The sequence below is a fragment of the Culex quinquefasciatus genome, chromosome 1 (assembly GCF_015732765.1).
Source record: "Culex quinquefasciatus strain JHB chromosome 1, VPISU_Cqui_1.0_pri_paternal, whole genome shotgun sequence".
Taxonomy (NCBI): Eukaryota; Metazoa; Arthropoda; class Insecta; order Diptera; family Culicidae; genus Culex; species Culex quinquefasciatus.
Window position 1 is genome coordinate 118,159,528 of NC_051861.1, and position 19,438 is coordinate 118,178,965.

Below are 19,438 nucleotides of genomic sequence, written 5' to 3' on the forward strand. Positions count from 1 at the left end.
TAATCGGTATTTTGTGTTTTTTTTTTTCGTTGTCTTATTTTTTATTGTCGAGCTTAGGTATGACCCCTGAACTACGCTAAAATGATTTATTTTTTTTTTAATCCACCATGGCAATATGGCGGTGACGAAATATTAACAGGCAATCAACTATTCAAATTTGACTAAAATGGAGTCGCAGAATTTGAATTTGATGTTTAAAACAAGAAAATGGAAAAAAGGTTTTTTTTGTGATTCGCTCATCCGAAGTCCCATACAAACCATTAGATAATCGAACCTCGGATAATCGAAACTTCGGATAATCGAGTCTGAACTGTAATTGAAAATTGTCCAAGGAATCCGAAAATGCAGTCCGTTTTCCGGATTGACTTAAATTTTACAGAGGAAATAATGGTACTGAGTATTTTTCATTTTGTTTTAGTCATACTGGGAGTGTTGCATTTTTTTTTGAAAAACTACGATATTTATAACAGTAAAAAATAAAGTCATGAAAATATATTACTTTGAACTGTAGAATCTAATGTAAAAACTGGAAGCAGCTGAAAAAGAAGGCTTTTGTAAAAAGTTTATTCAAATTTCTGTTTTTTTTATTTTTTCTTTCATTTGCTGTATTTCAACAACCAGAGGTCCAACCTTTAATAGAATGGCAATTTTGATAGAAATTTTCTCAACATTCCGAAAAAAAATTCTGGAATAGACACTATTTAGAAAAAAATCTGTATTTTTTCAGTTAAGATTTATCTTGAAAACAGTGCAAAATCTGTAAATTACCTTTCGATTGCAAATTTAATTTTACATGAAAAACTGAAGTAAAAAAAAGGTTTGTTAGCGATTAAATTATCGTTATTGCGATAGTTCTAATCGCCGATAATAGACGATAACTCATTTTTATAATCTTTCTAAAATCGATTAATTCTATCATATCATGTAAAATTTGTCAATGCTTTCATTGAGAATATTTTTTTTAAATCTAGTTAGTTTCAAAGTAAAATATGGACGCAAAAATCTTCACTAAATACCGTATTTTTCCTAAAATACTCAAATTTTTATAATTTGAAATATGGGTATCAAACGAAGCGAAATTTTGTATGCCTTTTCACTTTATTATTTTATTTTTTTGTTAAAAACAAAAATTTTAACGAGATATCGCATTTTTCGAAAATACTCAAATTTTGAATGAAATGCAATATGGGTATCAAACGAAGCGAAATTGTACTACAATACTACAATTTTCACAAATTTCTTTATTTCTTCGGAAAATGTTAAAAAGCTTTTTCGAAGAAATACAGAAATTTGTGAAAATTCTAGTATTTAAAAAAATCTCTAATAAATTGAAAAGTACCCACTCATATTACATATTTTTAAAATTGTAATATTCGAAAAGAAAACAAGGTATTTTGTGAAAATTTTAGTATTTTCCAAATAAAAACACTAATAAAGTGAAAAAGCATGCAAAATTTCGCTTGGTTTGATACCTATATTACATATTTTGAAAATTTGAGTATTTTCGAAAAAAATACGGTAATTTGTCAAAATTGTACTATTTTCAAAAAAACCTAATAAATTGAAAAAACATACCAAATTTAAATTCGTTTGATATCTATATGGCAAATTATGAAAATTTGAGTATTTTCGAAAAAAACGGTATTTTGTAAAAAAATTTGTATTTTACAAAAATACTTTAATAAAGTGCAAAATTTCGCTTCGTTTGAAACCCATTTTGCAAATTATGAAAATTTGCGTTTTTTCGTAAAATTACGATATTTTGTGAGCATACATATTTATAATACTTTGAAACTTACTAGATTTTCAAAAAAAAAACTTATTCTTAGTAAAAGCATTCAAAATTTAACAAGATATGGTTGAATTAATCGATTTTAGAAATGAGCTATCGTCTATTTCGGCGATAAGATTATCGCCGATAAAATTATCGAAATAACGATAACGATAGACTATTGTAATCGTCCCAACGATAACGATAGCCATTATCATTATCGTCAGACGATAATTTTATCGATAAATAACCTTGCAAAAAACATATTAAAATTCATTAGAATAAATGAAAAATTTTGGGATTTCATCAATACCTACAACTTTGCCTAAGACACCAAACCCATCAGAATATTCCTTTAAAAGATACAGATTTTCGGATATTTACGTTTGAATTCGGAAGATTGCATGTTTGATGATTAATAACAATTTTGATTTTAAAAATATTTTTTTTAATATTAATTTGCTCAAGAAAAGAAACTGAAATAAACATTGGTTGGTTTTGTTAAAAACTCTAACTAAAAATAGAATAAAATTGCTTTAAAAAATCAGAAAGATTAATGAATGCTAAAGCAACAAAATGTATTTTTTTGGCATTGTGCTTCGATGAAATAACTTTCGGGGAAATGTCTCGCAGCCGTTTCTATATTAAAACTTATAAACTGATTTTTCAGTTTTTTTTTTAAATTTCATGTTCCCATACACATAGAATACAAAAAAAAAACATTTTTTGATCTTTTTTTCTTAGTTTTTGCTGAATTTAGAAACTAAATTAATGATAATAATTTAAAAAAAAACAATTGTCGTTTAAAAAAAATATGGTTATACCACATTGATATTCAATCATAATGAATACATTCGACATACTTCTGTCAGTTTCAAACCTATGAAAATTAAATTTTTATCGTGTATTTACAATTTTTACAACAAAAATAGACTTTAATCAACCTTTATTTTCTACATTTCTGTTAAACTGTACGAACATTATTTAATCGTGTTTTATTTTAAAAATTCTTGAGTTTTTTTTGGAAAGGTTCAATAAACCAAATTTTCAGTTTTTGATTTTTGAGTGTTTTTGAAACCGCCTTGAGTCAGGGGTACTAAAAAACACCCGAAAAGCAAAAACTGAAAATTTAGTTTATTGAACCTTTTCAAAGAAAAATCTTGTTCTCCAGAAAGAGAGATATCTATCTAAACATGTTTTTTTTATTTTTTCGTTCACTATTTAAATGTTTACCCAATATCACAAATTTCGCACAGCTCCCGATTCGTTTTTGGCGTGGAACCCGCCATCTCGTGTGACATCACGTGAGACACCGCCGTTTAAAATTTGGGAACTGGCAACAGGAGTATTTTCCACGTGGGCGCGTACGATGACAGCAAAAATGGCACACCTCCACTCCTCTCAAAAAAGGGAGGAGGATGGTGGGGGGTGGAAAACCGGGAGAAATTAATGGCACGTGGATAAAGGGCGAGAGCCATATTTTAGTGTGTGTGGGGCAGATAACAAAAACAACGACTCTGAACGACTGGAAATGTGTGACGCCAAATAAAAAAAGTGGTGACCGGTGCTTCAAAAGGCTTTTGTGAGATGAACAAAAACAAGAGTATAGTCTAGAATAAAAAATTGTAATGGTTTTGAGCCGTTTTTGATGCCGGAATCGACATTCAATGGAGATTCATAGTTTTCAGGTTTTTTTTTGTATGGGTTTTACCGGTAGATTTCAATTCCGACTCCCCCATCGCTGCCAACCAACCAACAGGGTAATAAAATTCAACAGATATGTGGCTCACTGCTGCTCATTTTGTTTCAGACTGGGGAAATTTATTACCGTCATTTTGGCACTCGGATTCACTTTTAACGGGCCAATCATTGCAGTTTGGGCTGTTGCAATTTCACCTCACTCCAGTAGGAAAAAGTTGTACTCTTAAACGAATTTGCCCAAAATACAAAATTGAAAATTGAAAATTGAAAATTGAAAATTGAAAATTGAAAATTGAAAATTGAAAATTGAAAATTGAAAATTGAAAATTGAAAATTGAAAATTGAAAATTGAAAATTGAAAATTGAAAATTGAAAATTGAAAATTGAAAATTGAAAATTGAAAATTGAAAATTGAAAATTGAAAATTGAAAATTGAAAATTGAAAATTGAAAATTGAAAATTGAAAATTGAAAATTGAAAATTGAAAATTGAAAATTGAAAATTGAAAATTGAAAATTGAAAATTGAAAATTGAAAATTGAAAATTGAAAATTGAAAATTGAAAATTGAAAATTGAAAATTGAAAATTGAAAATTGAAAATTGAAAATTGAAAATTGAAAATTGAAAATTGAAAATTGAAAATTGAAAATTGAAAATTGAAAATTGAAAATTGAAAATTGAAAATTGAAAATTGAAAATTGAAAATTGAAAATTGAAAATTGAAAATTGAAAATTGAAAATTGAAAATTGAAAATTGAAAATTGAAAATTGAAAATTGAAAATTGAAAATTGAAAATTGAAAATTGAAAATTGAAAATTGAAAATTGAAAATTGAAAATTGAAAATTGAAAATTGAAAATTGAAAATTGAAAATTGAAAATTGAAAATTGAAAATTGAAAATTGAAAATTGAAAATTGAAAATTGAAAATTGAAAATTGAAAATTGAAAATTGAAAATTGAAAATTGAAAATTGAAAATTGAAAATTGAAAATTGAAAATTGAAAATTGAAAATTGAAAATTGAAAATTGAAAATTGAAAATTGAAAATTGAAAATTGAAAATTGAAAATTGAAAATTGAAAATTGAAAATTGAAAATTGAAAATTGAAAATTGAAAATTGAAAATTGAAAATTGAAAATTGAAAATTGAAAATTGAAAATTGAAAATTGAAAATTGAAAATTGAAAATTGAAAATTGAAAATTGAAAATTGAAAATTGAAAATTGAAAATTGAAAATTGAAAATTGAAAATTGAAAATTGAAAATTGAAAATTGAAAATTGAAAATTGAAAATTGAAAATTGAAAATTGAAAATTGAAAATTGAAAATTGAAAATTGAAAATTGAAAATTGAAAATTGAAAATTGAAAATTGAAAATTGAAAATTGAAAATTGAAAATTGAAAATTGAAAATTGAAAATTGAAAATTGAAAATTGAAAATTGAAAATTGAAAATTGAAAATTGAAAATTGAAAATTGAAAATTGAAAATTGAAAATTGAAAATTGAAAATTGAAAATTGAAAATTGAAAATTGAAAATTGAAAATTGAAAATTGAAAATTGAAAATTGAAAATTGAAAATTGAAAATTGAAAATTGAAAATTGAAAATTGAAAATTGAAAATTGAAAATTGAAAATTGAAAATTGAAAATTGAAAATTGAAAATTGAAAATTGAAAATTGAAAATTGAAAATTGAAAATTGAAAATTGAAAATTGAAAATTGAAAATTGAAAATTGAAAATTGAAAATTGAAAATTGAAAATTGAAAATTGAAAATTGAAAATTGAAAATTGAAAATTGAAAATTGAAAATTGAAAATTGAAAATTGAAAATTGAAAATTGAAAATTGAAAATTGAAAATTGAAAATTGAAAATTGAAAATTGAAAATTGAAAATTGAAAATTGAAAATTGAAAATTGAAAATTGAAAATTGAAAATTGAAAATTGAAAATTGAAAATTGAAAATTGAAAATTGAAAATTGAAAATTGAAAATTGAAAATTGAAAATTGAAAATTGAAAATTGAAAATTGAAAATTGAAAATTGAAAATTGAAAATTGAAAATTGAAAATTGAAAATTGAAAATTGAAAATTGAAAATTGAAAATTGAAAATTGAAAATTGAAAATTGAAAATTGAAAATTGAAAATTGAAAATTGAAAATTGAAAATTGAAAATTGAAAATTGAAAATTGAAAATTGAAAATTGAAAATTGAAAATTGAAAATTGAAAATTGAAAATTGAAAATTGAAAATTGAAAATTGAAAATTGAAAATTGAAAATTGAAAATTGAAAATTGAAAATTGAAAATTGAAAATTGAAAATTGAAAATTGAAAATTGAAAATTGAAAATTGAAAATTGAAAATTGAAAATTGAAAATTGAAAATTGAAAATTGAAAATTGAAAATTGAAAATTGAAAATTGAAAATTGAAAATTGAAAATTGAAAATTGAAAATTGAAAATTGAAAATTGAAAATTGAAAATTGAAAATTGAAAATTGAAAATTGAAAATTGAAAATTGAAAATTGAAAATTGAAAATTGAAAATTGAAAATTGAAAATTGAAAATTGAAAATTGAAAATTGAAAATTGAAAATTGAAAATTGAAAATTGAAAATTGAAAATTGAAAATTGAAAATTGAAAATTGAAAATTGAAAATTGAAAATTGAAAATTGAAAATTGAAAATTGAAAATTGAAAATTGAAAATTGAAAATTGAAAATTGAAAATTGAAAATTGAAAATTGAAAATTGAAAATTGAAAATTGAAAATTGAAAATTGAAAATTGAAAATTGAAAATTGAAAATTGAAAATTGAAAATTGAAAATTGAAAATTGAAAATTGAAAATTGAAAATTGAAAATTGAAAATTGAAAATTGAAAATTGAAAATTGAAAATTGAAAATTGAAAATTGAAAATTGAAAATTGAAAATTGAAAATTGAAAATTGAAAATTGAAAATTGAAAATTGAAAATTGAAAATTGAAAATTGAAAATTGAAAATTGAAAATTGAAAATTGAAAATTGAAAATTGAAAATTGAAAATTGAAAATTGAAAATTGAAAATTGAAAATTGAAAATTGAAAATTGAAAATTGAAAATTGAAAATTGAAAATTGAAAATTGAAAATTGAAAATTGAAAATTGAAAATTGAAAATTGAAAATTGAAAATTGAAAATTGAAAATTGAAAATTGAAAATTGAAAATTGAAAATTGAAAATTGAAAATTGAAAATTGAAAATTGAAAATTGAAAATTGAAAATTGAAAATTGAAAATTGAAAATTGAAAATTGAAAATTGAAAATTGAAAATTGAAAATTGAAAATTGAAAATTGAAAATTGAAAATTGAAAATTGAAAATTGAAAATTGAAAATTGAAAATTGAAAATTGAAAATTGAAAATTGAAAATTGAAAATTGAAAATTGAAAATTGAAAATTGAAAATTGAAAATTGAAAATTGAAAATTGAAAATTGAAAATTGAAAATTGAAAATTGAAAATTGAAAATTGAAAATTGAAAATTGAAAATTGAAAATTGAAAATTGAAAATTGAAAATTGAAAATTGAAAATTGAAAATTGAAAATTGAAAATTGAAAATTGAAAATTGAAAATTGAAAATTGAAAATTGAAAATTGAAAATTGAAAATTGAAAATTGAAAATTGAAAATTGAAAATTGAAAATTGAAAATTGAAAATTGAAAATTGAAAATTGAAAATTGAAAATTGAAAATTGAAAATTGAAAATTGAAAATTGAAAATTGAAAATTGAAAATTGAAAATTGAAAATTGAAAATTGAAAATTGAAAATTGAAAATTGAAAATTGAAAATTGAAAATTGAAAATTGAAAATTGAAAATTGAAAATTGAAAATTGAAAATTGAAAATTGAAAATTGAAAATTGAAAATTGAAAATTGAAAATTGAAAATTGAAAATTGAAAATTGAAAATTGAAAATTGAAAATTGAAAATTGAAAATTGAAAATTGAAAATTGAAAATTGAAAATTGAAAATTGAAAATTGAAAATTGAAAATTGAAAATTGAAAATTGAAAATTGAAAATTGAAAATTGAAAATTGAAAATTGAAAATTGAAAATTGAAAATTGAAAATTGAAAATTGAAAATTGAAAATTGAAAATTGAAAATTGAAAATTGAAAATTGAAAATTGAAAATTGAAAATTGAAAATTGAAAATTGAAAATTGAAAATTGAAAATTGAAAATTGAAAATTGAAAATTGAAAATTGAAAATTGAAAATTGAAAATTGAAAATTGAAAATTGAAAATTGAAAATTGAAAATTGAAAATTGAAAATTGAAAATTGAAAATTGAAAATTGAAAATTGAAAATTGAAAATTGAAAATTGAAAATTGAAAATTGAAAACTGAAAATTGAAAATTGAAAATTGAAAATTGAAAATTGAAAATTGAAAATTGAAAATTGAAAATTGAAAATTGAAAATTGAAAATTGAAAATTGAAAATTGAAAATTGAAAATTGAAAATTGAAAATTGAAAATTGAAAATTGAAAATTGAAAATTGAAAATTGAAAATTGAAAATTGAAAATTGAAAGTTGAAAATTGAAAATTGAAAATTGAAAATTGAAAATTGAAAATTGAAAATTGAAAATTGAAAATTGAAAATTGAAAATTGAAAATTGAAAATTGAAAATTGAAAATTGAAAATTGAAAATTGAAAATTGAAAATTGAAAATTGAAAACTAAAAATTGAAAATTGAAAATTGAAAATTGAAAATTGAAAATTGACAATATTAGTTTCGGGTGAGGCCCATGGTTTCCAAGAAATTGATGATGATAAAAATTGAGAAAAAAGATTTTTGTAAGTAAAAAGCTTGATCAATTTGCCTCTTTTTGTCATCATTTCAAATCAAAAGTTATAAATGACTTTCAAGATTTTCGACTCGTCACAAGCCTAATGATCCCCATCCGGAAACCCACAAGCAAAAACGTCCTCATTAACGACCGCCATGATTTCCTCCTAAAAACCAGAAACTCACCAAGCCACTTATCATCGCCGGCTGAAAATTGACAAAATCTTAATTAACACAACTTCTCACGGGCAATAAACGGGTTGGCGGCGGCGTCGACGTCCTGTGTTTGTCAACGAGGCGGAAAATTTATACTCGAGAGTAAACACACAAAAGCGCCACCACCACCGTCATAAATCTTAAATTGAACAACTGGACCACCATTAAGAAGGACCCTAAAAACAAGCCGGAATGGGTTTATAATGGAGGACGCGCCCGTTTGATGGCCAGCTGCGGAATGGGTTCTGGAGACTCGTTGAGTCAGCGAAATTTAGTTGGGCGAACTTTTATCGGGTTTAAAACAATCGAGACGATGGTTTTATTGGACGCCGTAAATTGCCGCGTTGAAATTTAGGGTTGGAAGTTAAAATCGTTAAAATCGCTACTCGCCAATAGATGGCGCGTTGGCTGAACATCAACCGCGCCATCTGTTGGTGAGTGGCATAAGTTGTTATCTTTGTATTTGAACTGTCATTTTTACACGATTAAGGCAGATTACATCAAAATGTGTTTTGAGAAAAGAAATGTTTCAAAAATCCGTTCAATAAAATTTGATCGCCTCTCTTTCGCTAGAGCCATAAAGTCCAATAATCCATGAGGCCATTTCTCACTTCTATCCCACCTCCAAAACCCAAACCATGACCCTTCCCAACCAGCCAACAACTACTCAAGCCCCACGGTTCACGGTTCAGAAGATATTGTAATGACGCCAATAAAAATGCTACGCTATCGGTGGAAGTCCCCCTCCGCTCCTTCTCGATTGCCCCTTCCTTTTGCCAGAAGTAGCGATATTTACTTACGATCCATTTCCGGGTTCTCTTGCCGGTCAGTGCCCCTCCAGCCTTAATCTGGAGGGTTCTCGAGCGAAAGTAGCGAAAAACAGGTCACGGGTTGGGATGAAAACATTTTCTCTCAACAGCTGTGGAAAGCCTCACTTGAATTGGAGTTGGAGGGAAGTGGAATACGGAAGAGGGTTTTTGAACACCACCCCCTTAAAATTTTCAAACGAGATAAATTTGTTTTCAAAAAACAAAAAAATCAAAAATAAAAAGCAAACAAATTGACAAAATTGAAAAAATCGAAAAATTGACAAAATTGACAAAATTGACAAAATTGACAGAATTGACAAAATTGACAAAATTGACAAAATTTACAAAATTGACAAAATTGACAAAATTGACAAAATTGACAAAATTGACAGAATTGACAAAATTGACAAAATTGACAAAATTTACAAAATTGACAAAATTGACAAAATTGACAAAATTGACAAAATTGACAAAATTGACAAAATTGACAAAATTGACAAAATTGACAAAATTGACAAAATTGACAAAATTGACTAAATTGACTAAATTGACTAAATTGAAAAAAATTTACAAAATTGACAAAATTGACAAAATTACAAAATTGAGATAAAATTGAGACAAAATTGAGACAAAATTGACACAAAATTGACACAAAATTGACACAAAATTTATACAAAATTTACACAAAATTTACACAAAATTGAGACCAAATTGGAACAAATTGAGACAAAATTGAGACAAAACTGAGACAAAATTGAGACAAAATTTAGACAAAATCGAGACAAAACTGAGATAAAATTGAGACAAAATTAAGACAAAATTGAGACATCATGAAGACAAAATAAAGACAAAATTGAGACATCATGGAGCCAAAATTGAGACAAAATGGAGACAAAATTGAGACAAAATTAAGACAAAATCCAGACAAAATTTAGATAAAATTGTAACAAAATTGAACAAAATTAAGCCAAAATTGAGACCAAATTGAGACAAAATTGAGACAAAATTGAGACACAATTGAGACAAGATTGAAATAAAATTGAGACGAAATTGAGACGAAATTGAGACCAAATTTAGACAAAATTTACATCAAATTTAGATAAAATAAAGACAAAATTGAGACAAAGTTAAGACAAAGTTTAAACAAAATTGAGACAAAATTGAGACAAAATTGAGACAAAGTTGAGACAAAATTGAGACAAAATTGAGACAAAATTGAGAAAAAATTGACACAAAATTTACTCAAAATTTACACAAAATTTACACAAAATTGAGACCAAATTGGAACAAATTGAGACAAAATTGAGACAAAATTGAGACAAAATTGAGACAAAACTGAGACAAAATTGAGACAAAATTGAGACAAAATCGAGACAAAACTGAGACAAAATTGAGACAAAATTAAGACAAAATTGAGACTTCATGAAGACAAAATTAAGACAAAATTGAGACATCATGGAGCCAAAATTGAGACAAAATGGAGACAAAATTGAGACAAAATTAAGACAAAATCCAGACAAAATTTAGATAAAATTGTAACAAAATTAGGACAAAATTAAGACAAAATTGAGACCAAATTGAGACAAAATTGAGACAAAATTGAGACAAAATTGAGACAAAATTGAGACACAATTGAGACAAGATTGAAATAAAATTGAGACGAAATTGAGACGAAATTTAGACCAAATTTAGACAAAATTTACATCAAATTTAGATAAAATAAAGACAAAATTGAGACAAAATTAAGACAACATTTAAACAAAATTGAGACAAAATTGAGACAAAATTGAGACAAAGTTGAGACAAAATTGAGACAAAACTGAGACAAAATTGAGACAAAATTGCGACAAAATCGAGACAAAACTGAGACAAAATTGAGACAAAATTAAGACAAAATTGAGACATCATGAAGACAAAATTAAGACAAAATTGATACATCATGGAGCCAAAATTGAGACAAAATGGAGACAAAATTGAGACAAAATCCAGACAAAATTTAGATAAAATTGTAACAAAATAAGGAAAAAATTAAGACAAATTGAGACCAAATTGAGACAAAATTGAGACAAAATTGAGACACAATTGAGACAAGATTGAAATAAAATTGAGACGAAATTGAGACCAAATTTAGACAAAATTTACATCAAATTTAGACAAAATTGAGACAAAATTGAGTGAAATTTGAAACAAAATTTGAGACACAAGTGAGACAAAATGGAGACAAAATTGAAATAAAATTGTGACATAATTGAGACAAAATTGAGACAAAAATGAGATAAAAGTGAGACAAAATTGAGACGAAATTGAGACGAAATTGAGACAAAAATAATTAAAGCTCCAGTGTTGCCAATCGCTCCGTTAAACTTTACACTCTCCACAAAAAAGCTCAAAAGTACGATTATGGACAAAACATTGAAGTAGTTGTTCGGTAGAAGAACAAAAAATGGCCAAACCAAACCTTAATCACTCTTTTCGCTTCGAACCCCACCAAGAATCCCAGCAAAAAGAGGGTTGATGACTTGACTGCGAATTTCACCACCACCACCACCAGGGTCGAGACCAGGTCGCGACGACTGTCATCTGTCATTTGTTTGGTTTTTTTCTGCCACAAGTCTTTCACGAAAGTTAACTTACTTTCACATTTTTTTTTCTGCCAGGTTGAACACTCTCTAATGACCTAACCTAACCTTGAAAAAAACGTCCTAAAATAGTCGAAAATACGTCACATTCTAAGAAAAGTGGAATGTAAACAACAAAAAATCGCAACTAACTTGCATCATCATAGATTTGAAGAATAGTAACTGCTCTGACTAATGGTCGCTAGTTTTGGGTTTTTCTCTTTCTGGGAACACTGTCAGATGGCCGCAAAGAGCGGAAAAATCCAGCGATCATTAGCGAAACATTTTTGTCGAGCTGGTCCACCGGATGGACGGAAGTGAGCACATTTTTTGTTGTTGTTGGGGTTTTGTGGTTAACCCAGATTGAGCTTCCGGAGGACGGCCTGGGTGGAAACTATTTATGAGAAGCTGGATGGTGCCTTTTTGGGGAAGGGTAGCGAGTTTTTCAATGTTTTTGGTTGGTTGGTTGAGCATTGGTTTTGGAGGGCTTGAAACATTGTGAAACACAGAAAAACAGACGCAAATCTTTTTAAAAAATTAATAAAAATTTATCAATCAATGAAAATCTTAATTAAAAACAATAAAAATTTAAATAAGCTTTTCTGGCAGCACTGTTCAGTAAACAATCAGTCCTCACCAGAGCCATCAAGTTGTGACCGTACGCACTGCACTCAATGTATGGTAAAGTACGGTTTTCTAACAACTGTCAAACGCATTGAGCTGTGGTGAGTTAAACTTTGCCATGGTGAGTTTCTGTTCATTCAAATTGACCGTTAAATTATTGATTGATGAATTGTAAAATAGATTTATTTCGTGTTTTCTGGGGTGGAAATGCAAAATAATTCACTTTCTTCAAAAAAAAAGACAAAACTCTTCTACATTGTTCTCTCACAAAAACCAAAAGCACCCAATCGATTATTGTCACGTTCTCACGCGTCGTTGAAAAACTCACAGCATGACCCCTCTGGAAATAAAATCCAAAAAATCCGAAAGGATCAACTGTAAAAAAAAAATCGCAACGCACCTCCACCAGGGAGCCCGGGGGGGGCTTCATCTAAAATTTATCAACTCAATAAATCAACGCAAATTCCCAATCAATATTCAAATCGCATCTCATAAATTCTCCCATCCTAATGGAATGAATAATGAATGCAACGCCACTCTCGTTTGCTCGTTTGCCCTATTGCTCATGGCCTACTCCGACCTCGACGGTGGAATTTTGCAACACAAAAAAACAGAGAGAGATGGCGCTACACAAAGTGCATACTTTTAGGCGTTTCAACGGTTAACAGCGCCATCTGTTGGCGTTTTTTTTAATTTTTATTTTTTTCACGTTAAATTCTAAACTTCTAACCTCAATTAATGCTAAACCAACAAACGAAACAGGTTCACGCCGTACGAGTGGCCCGTGCCGAACCCGTGCGATCCCCACCCGGAGAAGCTGCAGACGCAGTTCACGCTGATGAACTGCCTGTGGTTCGCGATCGGGTCGCTGATGCAGCAGGGCTGCGACTTTCTGCCCAAGTAAGATGAATTGTTTAAAAAAAAGATGGAATTGTTCGGAAATTTTAGGTAACAGGAAAGGTAAACGTGCTGAAAGTTTATTTGTTGATAAAAATTTTCTTAAATTTTTAAACATTTTTTTTTTAAATATTCTATTCTACGTTTTTGATTGATTATGTTGAGTATTGTGATAAGAATTTTCTTAGTTCTTAATAGATGTACTTAAACTGAAAAAAAAACCTGCCTCAAATCTACGAATGGATCAACCTTAACACCGCTGGAAGCAACTCGTTTGAATTTATTAAATTTACATCAATTCCATGCAATTCTACTTTCCGTCAATTTTGTGTAATTTTTTTTCAACATCATTGCTCAATTGTACCGCTTCCCACTTTAATGTTAATCCCGTTTTAACGCATTAACCCCTAATCACCATAATCGGGGGATGATGACGGGGTGAGGGTGGCCGCCGGTCAATTCCGATATCCTATACAATGCAACCGGGTTCGACCATGAATAAATCATCATCACAAACGCGCGTGTGGACAATGTTGCTGCTGATTTATTCATGGATCACTCGTGGCGCCCCACGCCGCTAATCGTGTGCTTTAATCAGGCTCAAATTTGGTTGCTTGTTGTAAAGTTTGGTGGAGTTTAACACAGTTTGAAAGAAATCATGGTAATACGACAGAAAAAAATGTGTAAATTTACATCGTTTTATGTGTGATTCCATTTTTTCCCTCATGAATTTAGGTTAAATAACGTCACAAATTTAAAATTTCTGAAATATTTTCTTTCTTTTTTTAAACAATTTTTGTATTCCTTAAAACATGTAAATTTACACCTTTTTTCATAATTCAATTTTTCCCACAATAATTTCTGTAAAATAACATCGAAAAATGCAACCCTAAAATTTAAAACTTTCGAAAAAAGTTTTTTTTTATTTTTTTATGTTCAATAAACTTTCATTATACTCAAAACATGTAAGTTTACATGTTTTTATGTGTAATTCAATTTTTTCCACATAACTTTGAATAAAATAGCATCGAAAAATTTATTCAATCCTAATATTCCAAAATTACCATTGTTGGAATTCGAGCGAGAAGAAGGAAAGCATTTCTCGCTCGCGAACGAGGGAGAGAACTTGTAGGTTCTTTTCTCTTCTCGCTCGCGCTCGCATTTTCGTTCGCGTTCTCGCTCTCGCCGCGAGCGCTCGCGAGCGCCTCGTGCTAGCCGTTCGTCCCAAGCTAGCAATTTGTTTATCAGGCTTATGAATACGAACCAGGCGATGGTATAGAGGTGTAACTTCAATCGCTGTGTTGTTTTTGTTCGTTTCTAACACGTTCAACTTCTCGCGAACGGGCAATTCTGGCTCGCGAGAAAGCCCGTTCGCGAGCGGAGGAGAGCACGGGCAATCGGTGAGTTTCTCTCGGCAGCTCGAGACTCGCGGCGAGAACTCGAGAGAGAGAAAATTTTCTCGCGAGAGCGCGATAATACCAACACTGAAAATTACAAAAAAAAATTATTCAATTTTTCCCACATGTATTTAGGTTAAATATTATCGAAAAATCGCTATATTCTACCCTTAGATTTCAATCTTCCGAAAGAAAACATCCTTTTTACTTTTTGCCTTTCTTATTTAAATAAAAGTTGTATCTCTAAAAACATGTAAATTTACACCTTTTTGTGTGTTATTCCATTTTTTCACATGAATTTCAGTAAAATTAACCTTAAAATTCCAAAACCACTGAATTTTTTTTCCAATCTCTTCATAACATATAAATATAGATCTTTTGTTGTGTAATTCTATTTTTTCTACATGACTTTAAGTAAAAAAAAACATAAAAAATAAGTAATATTCAACCCTCAAATTTCAATCTGCTGAGATAAACTTTTTTTTTAATTTAGTTTTAATCAAGTTTTTATCTCTTAAGCCATGTAAATTTACATCTTTTCATTTGTAATTCCATTTTCCCACATGAATTTTAAAAAAAAGTTAACCTTTAAATTCCTAACCCACTGATTTTTTTCCAATTTCTTCAAAACATATAAATTTACATATTTTGTTGTGCAATTCCATTATTTCCACACGAATTTAAGTAAAACAACATCGAATAATAGGTTATATTCAACCATAAAATTTCAATCTTCCGAAATATACCTTTTTAAAACCCATTTTAAATCAAGTTTTTATCTCTTAAAACATGTAAATTTACTCCTTTATGTGAAGGGTCATTTTTTCATATCAATTTTTTTTTGTAACTTTGCAGGATAATTACGTATAAGTTACAAAAAAAACACGAAATTTTAAAATGAAAATTGTTTTTCTAAATAAAAAATTACTCTTCTGGGTTATTGCAGATTCGAAAAGTACATTAAATTTCCCTTAAAATGACGAGCCTCAAAAAATTTTGCAGTCGAGGTAAGGAAACATGGGAAAATTTTTGAAACAATTTTTGAATTTTTTTTTTCGATAAAAAAACGTATTTTTTTACATCGAAAAATGGAGCTCGGATTCATGATCAAGTTTCACGCAAATCGAAGATGGGTCGGGGCAACTGCTGTGTGCATGTTCAAAACAAGAGTTCCTGAGCAATCCTGAAAGTGAAGCCTTGAACGATACACAAGATGGCGTTCCTATGCAAGAATATAAGAGACCTATACAGAAGAAGATTGAAATATGAGGGTTCAATAAACTCTATTTTGCAATGTTACTTTACCTAAATTAATATGGACAAGTGAAATTACACAAAAAACATGTATATTTACATATTTTTATAGATAAATACTATATTTAAAAAAATATTTTGGAAGATTGAAATTTGAGTGAAAAATAAACCAAATTTTTCGTTTTTTTTTACTTAAATTCATGAGGAAAAATGGAATTACACATAAAATCATGTAAATTTACAAGTTTTTAGAAATGACAACTTTATTTAAAGGTACCCAGCAACAAGGGAAGATATTGTTTTTTTTAATACAAAAACAGTTGAACTAAAAAAATCCAATCTTAAAATAATTTGATTCTAAAAATTACCCAATTATGGTGTAATTCCATTCGGAGATATTAACTTATGGGATGAACAAAAAAAAATGATAGCGGAAATACACCCATTTTAATCACTCTAAGCCGTTCGACCAATTCTCATCACTTTTGCCGTTTTCCGCTATTAAAACAACATTTTCAGGTGTATCAACAATGGAGTGTTGCTTGTTGACTTTTATTTGAGCTATTTATTACTTTGGAACAGTCAAAAACACTTTATAAAAGCTGTAATTAATGATCAAAGTGCTGATAGGCCGATAATAGAAATAGGCTGAGAAAGGGTAGATTTCCCCTAGTTCCTGTGATTTCAAAGATACCAAATATGTGTAACAAATATCTGGTTGCTTCAGGCTTTAGTTGATGTGCTCCGTAAAAAAAAGTTTTATAAATGTTTTACTTCGGAAGTTTGAAATTTGAGGGGTTAAATTTTACCTATTTTTGATTTAATTTTACCTGAATTCGAGTGGAAAAATAGAATTACAAAATAATAAATGTAAATTGACATGGCTTTAGAGATAAAAACTTAAATTAAAATATGTTAAAAAGTGTTATTTCGGAAGAATGAAATTTGGGAGTTGAATGTTACTTATTTTTCGATATCAATTTAAATGGCATTTAACCAAAAGTCAAATACAAAAAAATGGAATTGCACATAAAAACATGAAAATTTACATTTTTTTCTAGATAAAGAAAAAATCCAAATATTTCGGAAGCTTGAAATTTTATGGTTTAATAGAAATTTGTTTAAATGTAATTTTGCCAGAATTTATGTGACGAAAATGGGATTACACATTAAACATAAAAATTTACACATATTTAGCAAACGAGTAAAAGAGTTAAACAATTATTTCCGGAGATTGAAATTTGATGGTTGAATCTATCTATTCTACGATGTAATTTTACATATGGCACATATGTAGGGTCCCTAAAAAACAAAAGTCAAAGTAATGATTTATTTCAGCTGTATAACTTAGTTTACTTCCCAATAAATAGTGAAACTTAGTTGAGTCTGTCTTCGAAATCAAAATGAAAAACTGCGAATATTTCCAAAACAGTTATCTTATAATGGCTTTAATTTGAAAACGGTGCACTTTATCAAAATTTCACTAAAATACTTTTTGATTGCAAATTTGATTTTACATCGAAAAATGAAGTTGAAAAATTTTGCTTCCAATATTTCGATTTTTTTGAACAACCAGTATTGATTAAAAAAATCAAAACTCGGTCAAAGATTTTTTGCATTACCTGGAAATTTCTGGAAAGTTGGCATTTGATGTCCTCAAAAGACAAAAACATATAAAAAAAATAAATAAAAACAGTGTTTTTTTTTGCAATTCAAGTTTAAGTGACAAAAAGTTAAATTAAAAATCACCAATTTTTTTACCGTGTATCATTTTTTTCCAGTGTAGTCCGTATCCATACCTACAACTTTGCCAAAGACACCAAATCGATCAAATAATTCCTTCAAAAGATTTTTGAATTTTATACATCAATTTTGTATGGACTGCTGCCAAATTTGTATGGAAAGTTATATGGACAAACTAATGATGTAAAATGGCTTCTTTGGGCATACCGAAGGCACCAAAAAAGTTTCAGCCGGATTAAAAAATACAAAAAAAAAATCGAATGACCGAAATCTGAGAGAACTGCTCATAGGGCATTTGGACCCAATTCGCTAATAGGGTCCTAAAGCCCTGTGTTAAGTTATATGTAGAACGGTAAAAAACACGATTAAAAATCCTTTTTGATCACTTATTCATTTTAATGTAAAAACATAAATTTACAAGACAACAAAATCCTTTTTAAAATCCTTTGCGGCCGTACAATGGGTCATTTTACTTAGAAAAATAAGCTTTATCGGTGTCACAAATTTAAACTTCATTTTAGGACTCAATTGGAACGACTGACAGCTGTCCATAGCACTAAAAAAAACCTGCCCAAAAATCGACAAACAAAGGAGTCGAAATGTAAACATGCGCTAGTTCGAATGCTCGCTAGTTTGACAACCCAGTTCTGACGCTTGAGTGCTGTTTTCATTCGAATTCGTTCGAACTAGCGAACCAACAAGACAAGACAACAAGATCTTAAACCTAGGTAGACGATCGCGAGTTTTAGCGCTTGTGCTCGACCGAAGGTGGCGCGCCAAGCGCGCAAATACTGCTGCTTTGACAGCCGGCTTTATTTGTTTTGATTTATGTTATGTTGTTATTTACGTAGTTTTTGTTCAGAAGCGTTCACCATGGCGACCGAAGCCCTCCTTCGCGAGTTCCGCGCCGACATGGTCCGCTCGTTCGAGGCCGTCACCGTGAGGATCGATTCGGTGGAGCAGCAGCTGAGGGATCTCACCGGGTTGATTCGTTCGCTGCGATCATCGGCTTCGAAGAAGCGACGGAAGACGCGCGCGAAGACTCGGCAGCCGGAAGACAACTCGATCAACGCGATCGTTCCGGGTGAGGTGCTGGAGCACATCTTCGCGTACCTTCCGGGCGGTGAGTTCATGAAGATGCGCGCCGTTTGTCGCCGGTGGAGGCAGGTGGTGGATGGATGTCCGGCGCTGATGAAGCGCGCGCGGATCGTCTTCCCGAGCGATATCGTGATGGATGGGGAGTTCCTGGTGGACTTTACGTTGCCGGTGGGAGGGGCCACCTTCAAGAGTAATTCGATAACGAGAGTGGATCTGTGGTGGACGCTGATTGGGCAGGAGTTGGTGTGTTTGAAGCTGAAGGGCTGCACGATCGCGTGGGAAACGTTGACGAGGATGCTGCGGCAGACGCCGAAGCTGAAGAAGCTGGAGCTGGCGAGCAACTTGGTGATCAGCGACGAAGTCGCGCCGATTGAGCTGAACCAGCTGGAGGAACTGACGATTTACAGCAGCTTTGTGATGCAGATTCTGCGCTGTCCACGCTTGAAACGGTTGAATTGCTGGGCCGAGGATGAACCGGTGGCG

At 29.1% G+C, this 19,438-nt stretch overlaps 1 protein-coding gene across 4 annotated transcripts in view; it reads left to right on the forward strand.

Annotated features, from left to right (window-relative positions):
• LOC6038422 (glutamate receptor ionotropic, kainate 2) overlaps positions 1-19,438 on the forward strand; it is a 93,894-nt gene that overhangs the window by 24,664 nt on the left and 49,792 nt on the right. Inside the window, exon 6 of one of the 4 annotated variants that reach the window (XM_038249738.1) lies at positions 13,329-13,466. The exons of the other annotated variants lie outside the window; for them this stretch is intronic. Within the exon in view, the coding sequence (XP_038105666.1) occupies positions 13,329-13,466 (138 nt within the window). The remainder of the gene's footprint in view (positions 1-13,328; positions 13,467-19,438) is intronic. 4 annotated transcript variants of the gene reach the window in all.